This window comes from Camelina sativa, chromosome 17 (genome assembly GCF_030686135.1).
Source record: "Camelina sativa cultivar CO46 ecotype springtype chromosome 17, ASM3068613v1".
Lineage (NCBI taxonomy): Eukaryota > Viridiplantae > Streptophyta > Magnoliopsida > Brassicales > Brassicaceae > Camelina > Camelina sativa.
In genome coordinates, this window is record NC_141896.1 from 20,270,558 (window position 1) to 20,287,285 (window position 16,728).

A 16,728-nucleotide genomic window follows, 5' to 3' on the forward strand; every position below is an offset into this window, starting at 1 on the left:
TATTTTTTCCACTATAAAATTTCTTACATAATCAAAGATTTTACAGGTGAAACATTTTTTTTACACGAAAAACGTAATTTTAAATAAATAAATAAAAAAACTTTAGTTATATATTATGTTTGACACAAACAGATATTGGTTATAGGATAATAATTTTAGTTATAATACTTTCTTTATATTGATTTTTCCCGCACATAGTGCAGGTTGTTACCTAGTTTTAATATTATGAGATGAAGAAACTCCAGTTATGTTTTTTTTTTCAACCTAACATTAATTAAAATAAAACTCATAGATTGGTTGTTCAAACTGGAGGAAAAGAGTTTACAAAAATCGTTTCTGGCACTAGCTTTCTAGAAGAATGAACTAAATAATCAGCCTTCATATTGGACGTCCTTGGGATCTTGGAAAGGGTAAAGGGTAAAAGGAACGACACTAGCTTCAGTTATGTTTTTTTTTTACCAGAAATATATCCGTAATGTGAAAACTTACAAATCATTTTGACTTTCTCATAAGTTCATAACCTATTTTCAAATTTCGGGAAACCTACAAAAATTTCCCTGTAAATATTTGGTAAAATTTGAAAATATTATTGATGCAAGTCTTCAGAATTTTTGTAAGTTTTCTTACATGCTTTTGCAAGTCTATTGGTAATGCATCGCAAGTGTCACAAATAAACAGTGCATGTTTCAGGATCATTTTTTTTTTCTGTTTAGATTACTTTTTAGTTTTTACCAAATTAAGTAACCGAAAGAAGATATTTTTTTGTTCTTAAAAGTCACTAAATTTGTTGACATATTAAAACATGTTAAAGAAAAAGATATTGGTAGATTACAAGTAAGATCTTGCTTTCATTCACCTTTTTAGTGTGAATAAGAAATTTAAGAAATCTCAGTAGAGCCATGCGACTGAAACCATACCTAACATGTTTTTTTAAGCCAAATATGAAATACCTAACATTTTGTTATCAGCAATTTTATAATTTCTGGTCCATAACTACATCATTTCTTATTAATTAAACTAAACTGAAAATTAATTTCAACAAAAAAAATCTATATAATTTCTTCTATATATTGCCAGAAAGGCAGAAACTATTTCATTTAAATTTACAGTTTTCATGGTATTTGAAAAAAAAAAAATAAAGACAGTGAAAATTTCTGTAAATTTTTTATTTATAATAGTTTATTCATGCTTGTTGTTGAATTAAAAATTTAGATTTATGATATAGTAGGTTTCTCTTTTGTTAATGTTGATATTGTTGTTGTATTAATACAAATCACTAGATTGTGTGTCATGTGTTTATAACAAATTAACAATAGAATATGAATATTTAAATATTGAAAACGCTTTGGTTGGTCTTTTACCAATAACCAATACGAAAATATTTGAATCATTACAAATTAGTTTTACATTATCTTTAAAATAGAATTGTATGTTACATATTTAGAAAAACAGCGTGAAACCACTACCAAACAACTCATGATCGAGTACACTACTCTTCTTCTCTCATCCTACTATATTAATTAAGAAATACAAATATGAAACTAATCTTAAAATGTGTAAAAAATTACATTCAATTACCATTAAAAACTTAATTAAGATTAATTAATTAATTAAATAAAAATAATTAATTCAAATATAAAAAATACTGACAGATCAAATATATAAAAAAATCTAGAAAAGTGAAAAAATATATTCAAATCAAAACTAACTTGTCTTAAAAATAAAAAATAAAAATATAAATTAACAACTAATATTTTTAAAAAATATGGATAAATAATTATTAATTATATAGCTGATGAATTAAAAAAAATTATTTGCTCATAATTATAATATTAAAATTAATATTTCATATTTCACAAAATAATGATGTATATAGAACAAACAAACAATATAATAATATACGATCAAAAATAAAATATTATAATATTTTAAATTAATTAGTATTAAAAAAGACATATATAGATTTACAGAACAATTAAAAATAAATACTATCTCAAACAAAATAACTTTTTAAAAGAAATATAACAATAACTTTTATTATTATATTATAATTTTTTTAAAATATTGATCCGTGTTTTAGACACGAGATATCTCCTAGTTAAAAGTTTAAAACTCCAACTACTAATTTATTTTAAACTCCAATATATATATATATATATATATATATATATATTTTTTTGTCGACAAACTCCAATATATATAACATTGAAAAATCAATTTTATTTTCCAATATAATAACCTAAACCATTGAAATGTAACGAACAAAATTATAGTGACGAACAAATTAGAAGTAAGTTCCAGTTCTTTCGAAAAAAAAATACTAAAATACGATTATATTAGAAAGAAGGAGGATTTTCAAAAATACCCCTTTTTCTATGTCATTTTTTAAAAATACCCTTTGATGATGTCTATTTTCAAAAGTACCATTTTGATATATAAAATGACAAAATTATAAATCCTAAAAATTATACTCTAAATATAAATTGGGAACCCAAACCTAAAAAACAAATTTTAAAAATTAATTTAACATAGGGTAATTGTGTAAAAGAGGACAAAAAAATGAAAATGTTCAAAAAAAAGTGGCATTTTTGAAAAGAAGTATGGCAAATGAGGCATTTTTAACAAATTCAGAATCACAAAAATAAATAAATAAAACGATTTCTTAGAAATATAGTAAACACCTGTAATAACATAATTGCGAAAACGATTTAAATAATTAAGAGAGTTTAACTATCATAGTCCATAAATTAATCATGCGAAATTATAAAAACTAAGTGAGATCTCTCTCTCTCTCTCTCTCTCTTTATCTCTCTCATTTAATAACGTAATAAGTAACAAACACATCTTTCTCTCTTTGCTCTCTCACTAAAAGACAAAAGCAATCACGAGCCAACACCTCTTCTTCAATCCCCTTCATCAATGGCGTCTCTTCTCTCTATCTTCTCCTCCTCCTCCTCAGATCTCACACTCTGAAGAAACCCTCTCCTTCAAAAAAAAAGAAAAGAATCCATGTCTTATCTTCTCCGCTCCGATCCAGTTTCACGAATCCACCCAGAGCCTCAATCTCTAACCTCTTTCGACCACTTCGATCTTCTCCCTGACTCTCTCCTCCTCTTAATCTTCGATAAAGTCGCCGACGTCAAAGATCTCGGCCGTTGCTGTATCGTCTCCCGTAGATTCCACTCTCTCGTCCCTTTCGTTGAAAACGTTCTCGTCCGCGTTGATTGTGTTATCTCCGATGACGACTCTTCTTCTTCCTCTGATGATAATAATAACAACCGTCGATTCTCACTCAACGCTGCTTCGATTTCAGACGCCGTCGCTGTTGGCGGCTCTTTCTCCGCTTTGTTCCGTCTCGTCTTCGCTCCAATTTTCAAACCTTTCCAAGCTCTAGGACAGTTCCTAGGACCGAAACGATCGTCTTCCTTCGACGCGTCGTTTTCGTCCATCGACGGTGAGATCGAGCAAGGCGGCGTAACGCATCACTCTCCAACGCAGGTTTTGAAAAACTTTAACGAGATTCGGTTTCTGAGAATCGAACTCCCTACAGGTGAATTAGGGATCGAGGATGGTATATTACTGAAATGGAGAGCTGATTTTGGATCTACGCTTGATAACTGTATGATTCTCGGCGCATCTTCGGTGATTAGATCGAAGAATCTTGAGAATTGTGTTGTTGTTGATGAAGACAATGGTAACATACCTGAATCGTTCTACACTAACGGAGGACTTAAGCTCCGTGTAGTGTGGACGATTAGCTCGTTGATCGCAGCTTCAGCTCGGCATTATCTTCTCCAGCCGATCATCACTGAGCACAAGACATTAGATCGTTTGGTTTTATCTGATGCTGATGGACAAGGTGTTTTGTGTATGGATAGAGAACAGCTTGAAGAGCTTAGAGTTACTCCTTTATCAGCTTCTTCTGCTTCGAAGAGGACGCTTGTGCCTGCATTGAACATGAGGCTGTGGTATGCTCCGCAATTGGATTTGCCTGATGGTTCGGTTTTGAAAGGTGCGACGTTGGTGGCTATTAGGCCGAGTGAGTCTAAGAAGGAAGTTTGTGATGCTTCTTGGTTGTCTGATGCGTTTGAGGAACCGTATGGGACTGCGGCTAAGATGTTGATCAAGAGGAGGACTTATTGTTTGGAGATGAACTCGTTCTGATTTTGCATTACGACCCCGGTTTCAGGTACAATTTTGCATTGTCCTATTCTCTGATTTTTTTGTACTGCTCTGTTTTGGTCGTTTGAACTATGTCGCCGCTAGAAGAAGAAAATGCATGTACATAGAACCAATCTAAAGGGCATTTGCTTTGTTCTTGCTCATGTTTTGTGAATTGTGTTACTTTGGCTGATGATGTTTCATGTTCTTTTTGAGAGAATACATTACCTGCAGGACCTGAATTAGATTCTCTTTCCCTCTTAACAATTTCACTGAAAATGTGGTTGATTTGTGGCCAAAACGGATATAACTTGAGTTGCTTTTCGTACATATCATCGAGTCTTGAATTTGGTTTAGACTGTATTCTACATGTGGAAGGTGTTAAGTACAGTGTTAATCATAGACATTTTGCAGGTGGTGGGAGCAAACAAATCCACATATACTGGAGGATGCCGGAAAGAGTACAGAGAGAGAGAGAGAGAGAGAGAGAGATCGCAAATGTCCTGAAGCTAAAAACCGCAACTCTCTGACTTTTTGACAAAGACTGCTTTCGCCAGCCATGCGGAGCGCATCGGATCTGCAGGCATGGATGTCTAAGGGAGTTACTCTGAAACCGAAGAACGCCATTGTACATACACTCTTGTAACATAAGCAAAGAACATGTGTGTGGTCTGTGTTTAAAAGGGACACATATTAGCACGGGAATCGCTGTAACACGGAAGGGATCATGTTATTTAAGAGTCTGTAATAAATATTTTCCAGCTTTATTTCGACACTTTGATGTTCTGTTCTTGATACTTAGATGTTCTGTTCGTGAAGCTAACTACTTAAAACAATGATCTTCTAATGATTCCCCTCTCTAATTTGATATATGCTCTTGTGGCTTACTTATGGCTTGCATCATCAACTCGCATATCCACCATCATGGATAGTATGAATTGTTTTGAAACCGGAATCAGAACACTCATATTTCCCCCAATTTTAACCTAGAAGCTCAGAAAAAGCTTCATAGCATGCAGCCAACAGAATGAGGATGACCTTAAAAACATTTGTCCAAAGTTTATGATGACAATGGACATGATGAACACACATAAAAACATATATATGATTCATACATACATAATACATCTTAACAAACAACAATTACTCCTCATGGTCTGAACATACAACCAATCAAGCTTATGATTGCAATATATATATGCTCAGGGCTGCGCAAACATCGTCTTCCCTTAAAATTACACTTCCTCTCCTGCATTTCAAATCCAAGAAACATTGTCATAAATCAACCATATATCTTGATGAAGATATAAATCCCAATCGGGTTGTTAAAGACCATTATCAAGAATTCCATATGTGCATGTTAAGCATTGGACTTAAGTCATCGGCCTTAACACAAAAACACATTTTATATTATCTTCCTTAACGCAAAAATACATTTGAAAGGTGACATTGTAACTACAAAAACTCATCTATCCTCAATACTAGAAACAAATCCAACCTTTATAAAGAAAATGTTTTATGTGATGTAAAGTTGAAGAGATCTAAGAATTGAGTGATGCCCTGAAGTAAAGGGAAAGAGCTCATGGGACAACAATGAAGAGATGGGTTAGATTCCGACACAGAGCATGTGGTGCCACTTCAGGAGGCCAATGTTTTTAAACAATTTTTTCAACATTTTGCCAGGCAAAAACACTCAACATCCCATCTTTTCTCTAAAAATAAATACTATATATAAAGGATAAAGTTTCATTGATTCTTTCATAGCAAAAGTCTTTATCTAATATTTGATTCTTTCATACTAATAATAATATATTAACCAACTTCTTTCTTATCCTTAAACAGTTAATCAACTCACTACATTTTCCATTAAAAACAATTAAATTTCCATAAAGATTCCTAAACCAAGAACTTTGAATACTAAAAGTATTTATTAATTCAAAAGCTTAAATTTTGGAAAGCATAGTATCAATCAGAAACATGATGGAGTCAAAAGGTTAGGTGAATGTGTGTGATGTGAATGAAATAAAACACAACAAAAGTTGGAGACAAATAAAATAAAATCCGGATCTACCCTTAAGAGAAAATAAGTAATGATCACAACAAATTGGAGCAAAAGTGATGATGCTAAGGAAGAAGGGAACCCAACATAGTACAGATGAGGAGACATAACACACGATGAAGCCCTCTTTTCAAATTCATCCACATGCCCTTTGGTTAATAAATCTAACTGTAAGTCATTACTTCGAGACACACACAAAAATAAAAAGCAATGAAATCAAGAAATGACTCATCAATGCCACGCCCCCAATAAACCATCTTTCTTTTGTGAAATCAAGAAACCAAATTTTAACAAATCAAACAACATGGTACTATTACTAAACTTATCTAATCAATCTATTAACCATATTTTAAACATTGAATGAAGAACTGAGATTGTAAAAAAAGATAGTAAAAAAATACTAACCAAGATTGAGGAGAGATGAAAGGGAAGCATTTTGATTCCTATCTCCTATCTTTATCTTTGTCATCGGAGTTCCTGTTTCCTTCGCCGTAATAAAGATACAAACGGCCATCAAAAGTAGAAGGAAGCTGGTGGCTATGGTGGTCAAGAGGAGGAGGTGTAGCCATGAAAAAGGAAATGCTCTGACTATCCATTGGAGAAGATGAAGAAGAAGAAGAAGACGAAATCGATGCCCTTTGAGTAATGTTGTTGTTGAGAAAGAGAGATTGTGAATTGGACTGAAGGGTCCCCCTACTACTGTAACCTCCATTAAGGGCAGAAGAAGAAGAGATTCCAAAGTTGTAATGATCAGGTACAAAGGAGAATGGATGATTATTCTGATTCATTGTTGGTGGCTCTTGATGAGATGTTGAGGATGAGTTTGGTATGAACTGAACCGGGTTGAAACAATCAGAACCACCGGTCCAATTCCGGTGGTTATCCGGCTGTTGTTGTTGTTGTTGTTGGTCAAAGCCACCGGTGAGAAGCTGAGTGAATGAGCTCTGATGAGCATTCTGCAAATCTTTATCTCTATCTTTAGCAGTTCTCTCTCTAGCTCTCTCTCTTGCTTTCCCACGAATCTCTGTCCTAGACAAAGACAACAACGAGCTCTCAGATGTTCCACTACTACAAGCAGATTTGGTCTGGTTCTGATTCTCAAGATCGAAGTTAGTGTTGATCGGAGGAAGATCAGTGATTGAATCAGAAGCTGCGTTAATAAGCCACTCAACAGCTTTGCTTGGCTGATCAAATCCAAGACGATCTTGAAGATCATAGAACTGGATAGCTGTAGCTACGGAGAGACGTATCCTTCTATCTCTCAGACCTTTTGATGTCAAGACTTTGCTGTGTCGATCTTTGCCTCCTGAAGCTCGTGAAACCCTAATGATACGAGACGATGGATTGTTCCAATCCTTCATCATTCCGGTGTTGTCGTCTGTAAATCTCTGTAGCTTCCTGCTTTGTTGTTGTTGTCTTTGTACCTCAACGTGTTCGTCCAATTCCATTGAAACGCTACTCTCATACTTTATCAGAAGCTATTGATGATAAATGAAAAAGCCTGAGTATGTTGCAGTGATTGAATCTGTGAAAGAAAAAAAATAGAAGGAAGAAGAAGAAGATTAAAGTCATTACTGAAAAAGCTGAAATATGAATAAGTTTGTTTCATTGAAATTAATAATACCAATTTTGTAGATCTGCAAAGCCTATCTTTTAAACATTCATGTTCATAGCTTATAGACCTATAGCTTAAGAGCCTTTTCAGAAACCCTAAATTAAATATGTGTAAACCTATTAGACCTAGCTATAGGAGTTTGATAAAAAAGATTATGAGCTAGCTAGCTAAGGTCTGAAAATAATAAATACCCACAAGTTAAAAGAGAGGTTTATTAATTAGCTGAAGAAGATGAAAAAGAACTACAACACTAAATGGCTTCTTAGTTCATGAAGCTTTGCCCTAATAAACATGGCAGGTTGCAAAGTAACAATCTTGATTACATTAAAGAAAAGCTAAAAAGATTTTAAATATAAATAAAAGAGTTGCCTCAAAAATCACCAACAAAGAGAAAACTCACTTTGGATTACAGGTGTCAACTGTCCAAGCTCACTGTAGAACAACAATGGCGGCGACTGTAAAAAAAAAAAAGACCAAACTATCTTGTTTTTTAGACGAGCTTCTTCTTTATCCCTTTGGTATTGTTATCATGCTTAGATCTCATCATAGCTTCCATAATAAACATTAGAGTGTTGAGATCCACAGATCTGCCATAATAATCAAATCGAAATGGTTCTATATAAGATTAAAAACAAATATTCGTTTGAGGTACGGTTTTTGGATGTTCTTTTTTTTTTTAATTTCCTAGGAAAATCAGACGAGAAAGTGAAAGAAAATTAGCAGAAAATGGGAATTGGAAGGAGACGCTAGAGGGAGAAAAGTGTTTTTTTATTACCTGTTACAGAAAAAAAATATCCACGGTAGAGTAAGTAAGTAAAGCCTTCGGACAAGGGAAGACAGAAGTGCACTGTTTTGGACTGTTTTGTACTTTCCTTTGTTCTGTTCTCTCTCTTTTTTACCCTTCCTTCTTTCTCTGTTTTACAAATCTGCCACTCATTTGTTTACCCTACTATACTTTACAATTGGAATATTAACTCTCTATTGGTATAAATGTATGCATGTTTGTTTAATCGTTTCTACAAGTTTGATATAAAATCTGATAAGACAGTAGCTAGGAATAAGCAGATAAGATATAATATTCTGATTTGTTTATATGAAGATGTAAGAAAATAGATATAATTAAGACAAGTGCATTTAATTTATTAAGCTCTAGTCAGAAAATCTTTAAAAGAGTAATTTAAATTATATTTGCTAGTATAGTTGTGTAGACTCTACTACAACAGTAACACTTCCTTCTGTGAAAAAAAAAATTCCACACTTTCCTAGATGCAATGGAGAGAGACTTCGTCTATATAAATGTTTTTTATTTGATGCATATTTCTTTTTTATTTAGTCTATTTTTCTTTTTAAAATCATTAACTTTTCAAGGAATATTAAGCTTGCATAATGTTTCATGTTGATATATCAATGGTTAAGAGTCTTTGTTTGTCCAAAAAAAAAAAAAAAAAGTCTTTAAAACAGGCTTAATTTGTCAAGGTGATCAAGTAGACAAATGAGTTTTAGACAACAAAACAAACAATCTAATATGAAAAAATAAACAATTTAATATGATGTGTGAAAACATTAAGATCATTTGTCACCAAATCACAAAATTAATTGTTATATTTATGCAGCTTAGAGCACAAAATTATTTTGTTCTATAATTAGTATAAATATTTTGTGTTTGACTCCTCTAAAGATTTTTTAAACGACCCAACAAAGAATCACCAAATAAAATATGTGCGTCATTGGCACATTTTTTTTTCAAGTTAATTATACTTAGAAAGTTAAATTATATTAAATGTCGTGATTGAGAAAAATACCAAAAATATAGTCACCATCACTAAAATATGCGTGATTGCTCATCTTAGGAAAATCAATAACACCATCGTAAATTCTCTACCACCAAACACTAAAATATGTTTTAGTTTTTTTTTTTTTCTAAAATATAAATAAACAAGTTATTTTCAAGTTATCAATGCTAAAGAAAGATTCACGCTTTACCTGGTATTTCATAATGCCACAATGGTTTCTTTTGGCGTAGACATGGAAGGGATTGGATTTAATGCAAAAAAAAAAAAAAAAAGAGAATAATACTAGTAAATAATGTAAAAATTTTGGATAAAGAGAAGAGAAAATGCACTAACCAAATTATGGCCCAAATGGCCAATTGTTAACTCTGGAACTTCTTTAGGCTCCAAGACCAGTAAAATCTTTGTGATTACGACTATTTTCTTGACAGGGAAACAATGTCCAAATTGTTTTTGTATACAAAGCAAAGTTTATAAATTAGTGACGAAAATTAAAGAAATTAAAATATTGAAGAAGTAATGGAACATTATGTAACCTAATCTAAGTACTATTAATTATGCCATTCGTTTTTTGTTTTTATAGGAATCTACTCAGTCTAGTATTAATTATAACAACCAATTATGGAGTATTCATATGTTTAGAGACATGCATGATATGTTTGCCAATTTTTTTTTTTAAAAGAGACATGTATGATAATATAAGAACGTAACGTGTCCCTTAAACGGTAATGTATTTGGTTAATCTAAAGCGGAGTGGGTGTGTATACTAGAGAGTTTGCTCTGTATCGAGCTTTTGATGGGTTAACGTTTCGGATCTAATTCTATTTCTATCTAATATCATCATCATGATTCATGACTCATGAGTCCTAAAAAAAAGGTGCATGATATATTTGGGTTTCGGTGGTAACGACGGGCTCGAGACTGCCACGCACGTGTCGCTGTCTAAAGGCATTTATTGATGCACATTCAAATTTTTTTCTTTCTGTTTTACATCGAACTTCACTTTTGTTTTTTCTATTGCTCCAAGCCTCCAATGTATATCTATTTTACTATTTATTTGATATGTTAAACATAATTGGTTTGTGTTTCCCAATTAAGACAAAAAAAGAGTTCTTTCTGATGCAAAAAAGAGCACACGATAATTTCTAATTACTCAAGCTTCAAGTACAATATTTGTTATCTGCGCTTGGTTTAGTTACACTTTTACTTGTCTGTTGGTGCGGGTATTAGCACCCCCATTATACCGATTTAAACCAATAAGTTAAACCGATTATCTAAAACAGTAGCTCGGCCCCGAAATGGATTCAACCTTCGAATGAAGGCCCAATAGAATCAAGAAGTCCAGTTCAGAAGCTAAAAACCGACCTTACAGATTACCCGACGGCCGAACTAACGTAGAACAAGAAACTTTCCTATTTTTGATCCAATTCATTAGGAAAGTGGATATATTCTGTAATCTATCATAGAGTATAAATAAAGGGGATCTCCTCTTTGTAAATCATCCATCAATTAATACAAAAACTCTAATTCTTGATTGTTATTAAGCAAAACCCTAGCTTGTTTTCCAAGAGATTTCAATTTCTCTTTGGTTGTTAACTTTGATCTGATTTCTTAAAAATATAGCTTTATTGAATTTGTTTCCTCCTTCAAACAAATTCAGTGTGAAACTCAGTTTCTACATTGTCACTTGTAAACTTCATGCTTAACAGCTAAAGAGTCAAGTATGACCATAGGGATCCTTAAAGATTGATAATAATTAAACGACAACATGGGTGTTTTTTAAGAAACGTGTGTTTTGTATGTTCACATATAGAACTGTATATAATAAGTAACTGGTCTTATTGTACTAATTCTTACAAAAGAGGATATTGTCACTATCAAGTTTCAATACAAACTTACAAATCTTCATGAGAGTTCTTATACATTGATACTGCTTACAAGAGTTTTTTTTCTCATGCACTCTGGTTTTGAGTTTCTTTCATGCACTCTGGTTATGTTTTTCAACAGGTTTTGTCGATGTCTTCTTCCAAAACTTGAACTCCATAGATCTTCCTTCAAGCATCTTCTCAATCTCCTCCATTGGCATTCCTTTCGTCTCCGGAACACAAACCACAACAAAGAAAAGAGCAATGACTGAGATCACTCCAAAGATGAGAAAAGTCCAAGAAGTACCAATAGCTTCAGTCAATGAAAGAAAAGATTGAGCCACGATCAAATTCGATATCCAGTTCGCAGTTGCAGCTATTCCACCACAGACTCCTCTGAACCTCAATGGATATATCTCTGAGTTAACTATCCATGGCACAGTCCCCATTCCAGGAGAGAAGAAAATGATGTAAAGTCCCAATCCTAGAAGAGCAAACCAACCAAAATTGCTAGGACATCCTCTCGTGTACCAAAGCCGGTTTTCGTTATGACATAAGTCCTTAACCGAATCATTAGAGATCCAACATGCCCCGGGTTGTTCCTAGAATCATCATATAAAAAAAGGATTTGGAATTCAAAAATGTTACCTTAAAACCTATATTTTTCGGTTATTCGATTAGTTTTTTACCTTTCCATTAGGAGAAGAACAGAAGCCACAAGATGTAGAAGAAGCTTTCAAACAAGTCATACAATCCCAAGCATTTGTATTCATACCTGACTTATTATAATCCGGACAAGTAAGATTATTAAACCTTTGTGTCTCGAGTGAGCTAATCGCAGGAGCGTGAGTAGCCGCTTCATAGAAAACACCGGTTAGTATACCGAGCGAGATAATAACTCCAAAAAGACTAATGATCAGAAGCTTTTTCCTTCCAGTTCTATCGATGAAGTAAATGCTAATAATGGAACCAAATGCGTTAAGCCCTGCGGTAACTAGAGACAAGAGCAGAGCTGTTCTGTTTGAAGCGAAACCGGCGAGTTGAACAATGGTTGGACTGTAATACATAACTGTGTTGATCCCAACGAACTGTTGAAACACTTGGAGACCAACACCAGCTATTAGTCCTCGTCTAACAGTTTTGGCTTTGCATAGTTTGATCATGTTGATTTTCTCAGATGATCCTTCTTCGAGTATCTCTGTTTCAACTGAGTCTTTAAGTGCACGTATCTCTTGTTCTACATCTTCTGATGAATATATTCTTCTCAGAATCGCTTTAGCCTCTTCTTCTCTTCCCTGTTTACATAACGAAAACACATGGATTTTAATATAAGGAGCTTAAAATCTTTAAAACACTTTTGGTTACACACATTTTTAGATATTATCAGACTTAGTGAAAAAGTCATGGAGATCATGAGTACCTTGCGGTATAACCAACGAGGTGATTCCGGGAGCGAAAACATTAGGATAAACTGCAAAAGAGCTGGAAGTCCCGCGATTCCGAGCATCCATCTCCATGTTCCGGTCACCTACAACAAGAGAAAACAGAATATTAGTCAAAGTGTGATATCTTCGTTAAGGCTAAGTTGATGAGGTAAGACAAGAACTGTCTTTGGGCTAGTATCATGCACTTACATCGGTAAAGGCCAAGTTGATGAGATAAGACAAGAACTGTCCTCCAGTAATGAGAAACCCATTAGTACTAACCAAAGCTCCTCTAATCTTTGCTGGAGAAGCTTCTGAGATGTATAGAGGAGCGGTCATCGAGGCCATCCCGACCCCGAGGCCCACAAATACACGGCCAACAACAAGGAGGGACGGGTTAGGAGCTGCTGCCATAATGATAGCTCCTAATAGAAAAAGAAAATCCGCCATAAGAATCGCGCTTCTCCTCCCGAATCTGTCGTTGGCCCAACCTCCTATAGCGGCTCCAACGATGGCTCCTGCGACTGCCATGCTCACTATCATCTCCTGTTTCCATTTTTTTTGTTTGTTTCAAGTTTAGTGTTTGCTTGTGTCTTTGTATGTTCATGAAACTTGCTTAGGTATTAAGATGCTTTTCTTAACGGTAAATACTAAATGGCATGCAAAAAAAAGCAACATGATGTTTAGTGCTAATCGTACTCTAAAAACAGAATCCAAATCTTGATGATCTGCTTTTATTTATGCTTGCTAAATTTTGTTTGCAAATCAATACAATCGTTACAATCAATAAGTCAAACCGCGGCGGTACATTAACATCTAACTATAAACTTAAGTTTGACAAACCTTAAACAAACAAAATATAAATAACTTAGAGTGAAGCCTTTTTCAAAAAAAAAAAAAATAACTTAGAGTATATTAGTGTCTAAAACGCAAATTACGAAACATTGGAGTATATTCTTCTGTCCGAGGTGGACTCATCTAATTTTTATTAAAACATATCGATTATTTATATGTTTTTGAGAATCCTAAAATTAACCAAAAATCAAGAAAACAGAAAGCAAGAAAAATATAAGAACCTGTAACCAAGTATTTTTGTCAACAGACTTGAAATCATCTCTGATGTAAAGCAGAGCTCCAGATATGACTCCTGCATGTATATACACACAATATATAACCCATCAAACTCCAAAGCAAATATATGTATGCATGAGAGAATCGTCAGAGTCTCAGAGAAGAGAAAAGATAGAGAAACTTACCGGTGTCGTAGCCAAAGAGAAGACCACCGATTCCAGCAGAGAAAGCAAGACGAAGAACATAAGGATTCTTCCATGTTAGTGAGAAACATTCTCTGAAAGCTGATTCATCTGCTCCTCCTGATCCATGTATTATTCCTCCTTCCATTTTTATTTTATTTTTTTCGGCTAAAAGTGTTTGTCGAATGAGACGGAACAACCAATATAAAGACTGTGAGTTTCTCTGTTGTGTTCTGTTTTTTCTCTCTGTTGTATTTTTTATCTGTTGAGAAAAGTGAGGAAAATAAAATATAATTGTGGTGATGAATGAGTGAAGAATTGAGATGGAACACGATGATTCTTACTAGAAAAATCCAATGACTTTTCAATTTTTTCTTCTTTTACTTTTTTTCTCTGGATAACTCATTTATTAATTTTCTTTGTCTGTATTTTTATATGTACCTATATTTATAATATTACATTTATTTTGTTGAAAAAACATTTATTGCTAGGGTAATAATTTACATTATGGCAATCTGAATATTTTTAATATTTTTTTCAACCAAAAAATGATTATAATATCACAAAAAAAAAGTTGTATTAGCTTTTTAAGTTTGTCTCTATTGCCACATTAACACATATCACATAAAAATAAAATTATGACAACATTAATTACTAAAGTGTATGTACATTAATTGAGTACATGCGTTAGCGTTACATGTCAGTATAGTTGACTAGAATTTTTAATATTTTAATTCTATTAATGTTACGTATAGAAAATTTCTAACTTGGCAATTCATATGTAGTCTTAGCGACCCAATTATTTTAAAATTATGAATATACTAGCAGAGGTACCAAACGCTTACATTAGCGGGTTAATTGAAGTCTAATTCTTGTGTTATCTAATTAGGCTCATATGATTAGGTTATTCATTTTCATCATTTCTCCATAAGTTTCAAAAAAAAAAAAAAAACAATAATTTCTCCAAAAGAAAACTATATTATTGAGATGTTTGTCCTTTACTGGTGAAACACCCTAAAAGAGAAGGGTTTTTTTGGTAGTCCCGTCTTGTTCTGCTGCTTCATCTTCTCTTGGAAGTCACGTTCCATGGGGTTCGGAATCTTCAGATATTATATGAACTAGTAGAGTCAGAAGAAGTGTCATCTTCATCATCGCTGTTTAGATCATCATCTTCAAGCTGGTACTTAACTGAGAGGAGCTCTGTATTTTTGCCACATTTAGTAAGTTTACGAACCAGAGCCATAGGTTCTACGTAACCTGTGACCGTCATGAGCCCTTTTCCCCTATTATACTCCACTTCGTTTACACCTGTTTTCATTGGAAACAAAAGTATTAAGGATCATCATCTCGTGTTATAAGACTTATGAGTCTCGCACTCTAGAGGTTTAGACTTTTTATTTCATACCAGAGATACTCTTCAACTTCATGCTTGCTTTTTTTTTGGCAACCGGTGCAACACTTTAGATCGACTTTTAGTCTGCAAGTCTGCAAAAATTACACAGCTAGATCATTAGCAACTGAAGACAGAGTGATAGACTGAGAGATTGAGAGAGAGAGGAAGAAGTACCCAGACGGATTGGTTTGGGTTCGCCATTGTGAAGGAAGCTTGGTGAAAAGAAGAAGAAGAAAACCCTAAACTGTAACTCTGGATAAAAAATAAGATTTGTACAATAAGGATCGTTAAATCTTTTATATACCAAGGGAGAATCCATAAACTTTCCATAATTACCGAATTTTACATTAACAAGTTAAGGTTATGTTACATTTTATTGACTTCGATAAATACTGTCGGTTTCCATACTCGAAGAACTCAAAGGCTTCTAGAATAAGAAATATTTATGAGTTCTCATTCTTACATCATTCGAACTCATGGCTAACGAGAAAAGTTTGTTAACCGACTTGACGATACTATTTATCTTCTCGTTCCGGCTAAATAGTGTCAATATCTGTTTGAGTGAACTTTTGGTGTCTACCAAACGGTGAGCTTGCGGAATGCGCTTAATTCAAGCCAACTCCATCCTTTTGCATACCATAAATGATTAGGGACTTTTCGTAATGGAGATGGATATGACATTCGTACCTCCTTCAAGACTTTGGGACGATGCTTATAGGAGGAGATACTCAATTCAACCAACCAAAAAAAAAACATGTGATTTGATCAAATTAAAGACTCAAGAAACAAAGAGAAAACGTTTGTGGTATAGAATTGCGCGTTAATAATTTAGTTATATAATATATACAGTACCTATTTTAATTGTCACTACCAAACTTTGGTCAAAGATCATTTTCATTTGATCACTTAATTAATACACGTAACACACAAAAGAAAATTGGATTGAGTTGAACTATATATGATTTAGTCAAACTCTTGATAGTGTTACACAACTCGTGAATTTGGACTAAATCAAACTTAATTTGGACACTATCAAGAGTTTGACTAAATTTGAACTATATAACCCGTCTTGCAGCACACTCATGAATTCTCTTAGTTTTTAAATTTGAATTATATTTGAACCATGTTAAAAAATAATAACACTATATACAAAACATATAAACCCATG

General features: G+C 33.4%; 3 protein-coding genes and 1 long non-coding RNA gene across 7 annotated transcripts; 1 reads left to right on the forward strand and 3 right to left on the reverse strand.

The window, feature by feature from the left end:
- Nucleotides 1-2,744: 2,744 nt before the first annotated feature.
- LOC104757364 (F-box protein At1g30200) lies at nt 2,745-4,958 on the forward strand. Of its 2 annotated transcripts, none has more exons than XM_010480098.3 (2): nt 2,745-4,189; nt 4,576-4,958. In XM_010480098.3, the coding sequence occupies exon 1, from the start codon at nt 3,010-3,012 to the stop codon at nt 4,162-4,164; it is 1,155 nt and encodes a 384-aa protein (XP_010478400.2). In that variant the 5' UTR covers nt 2,745-3,009; the 3' UTR covers nt 4,165-4,189; nt 4,576-4,958. The 2 variants fall into 2 exon arrangements, with proteins under 2 accessions (XP_010478400.2, XP_010478401.2); XM_010480099.3 differs by having other exon boundaries at nt 2,764-4,189; nt 4,565-4,958.
- A 217-nt stretch (nt 4,959-5,175) lies between these two features.
- On the reverse strand, nt 5,176-8,766 carry LOC104777047 (transcription factor TCP24). Of its 3 annotated transcripts, XM_087495691.1 has the most exons (4): nt 8,611-8,766; nt 8,236-8,422; nt 6,626-7,745; nt 5,176-5,410 (listed from the first exon to the last, which is right to left on the reverse strand). In XM_087495691.1, the coding sequence occupies exon 3, from the start codon at nt 7,666-7,668 to the stop codon at nt 6,664-6,666; it is 1,005 nt and encodes a 334-aa protein (XP_087351817.1). In that variant the 5' UTR covers nt 7,669-7,745; nt 8,236-8,422; nt 8,611-8,766; the 3' UTR covers nt 5,176-5,410; nt 6,626-6,663. The 3 variants fall into 3 exon arrangements, with proteins under 3 accessions (XP_087351817.1, XP_087351819.1, XP_087351818.1); XM_087495693.1 differs by lacking the exon at nt 8,611-8,766 and having other exon boundaries at nt 6,626-7,608; nt 8,236-8,304; XM_087495692.1 differs by lacking the exons at nt 8,236-8,422; nt 8,611-8,766 and adding an exon at nt 7,845-8,158.
- Nucleotides 8,767-11,445: 2,679 nt separating this feature from the next.
- Nucleotides 11,446-14,594, reverse strand: LOC104757367 (putative inositol transporter 2). The gene is made up of 6 exons (XM_010480101.3): nt 14,171-14,594; nt 13,991-14,061; nt 13,125-13,460; nt 12,911-13,018; nt 12,180-12,785; nt 11,446-12,092 (listed from the first exon to the last, which is right to left on the reverse strand). Exons 1-6 carry the CDS (start codon nt 14,313-14,315, stop codon nt 11,604-11,606), a joined length of 1,755 nt encoding a protein of 584 aa, XP_010478403.1. The 5' UTR covers nt 14,316-14,594; the 3' UTR covers nt 11,446-11,603.
- Nucleotides 14,595-15,169: 575 nt separating this feature from the next.
- LOC109130000 (uncharacterized) lies at nt 15,170-15,823 on the reverse strand. The gene is made up of 3 exons (XR_002036161.2): nt 15,735-15,823; nt 15,573-15,652; nt 15,170-15,475 (listed from the first exon to the last, which is right to left on the reverse strand). It is a non-coding gene; the product is annotated as an uncharacterized LOC109130000 (long non-coding RNA).
- Between the last annotated feature and the right edge of the window lie 905 nt (nt 15,824-16,728).

Excerpts from the sequence above, each read along its gene's own strand:
- LOC104757364 (XM_010480098.3), top strand. The coding sequence starts at position 3,010 with ATGTCTTATCTTCTCCGCTCCGATCCAGTTTCACGAATCCACCCAGAG.
- LOC104777047 (XM_087495691.1), bottom strand. The coding sequence starts at position 7,668 with ATGGAATTGGACGAACACGTTGAGGTACAAAGACAACAACAACAAAGC.
- LOC104757367 (XM_010480101.3), bottom strand. The coding sequence starts at position 14,315 with ATGGAAGGAGGAATAATACATGGATCAGGAGGAGCAGATGAATCAGCT. Across the intron at positions 13,461-13,990 it reads ACAAAAATACTTGGTTACAG|GAGATGATAGTGAGCATGGC; the intron begins GTTCTTATATTT and ends AAATGGAAACAG. Across the intron at positions 13,019-13,124 it reads TCAACTTGGCCTTTACCGAT|GTGACCGGAACATGGAGATG; the intron begins GTAAGTGCATGA and ends CTCTTGTTGTAG.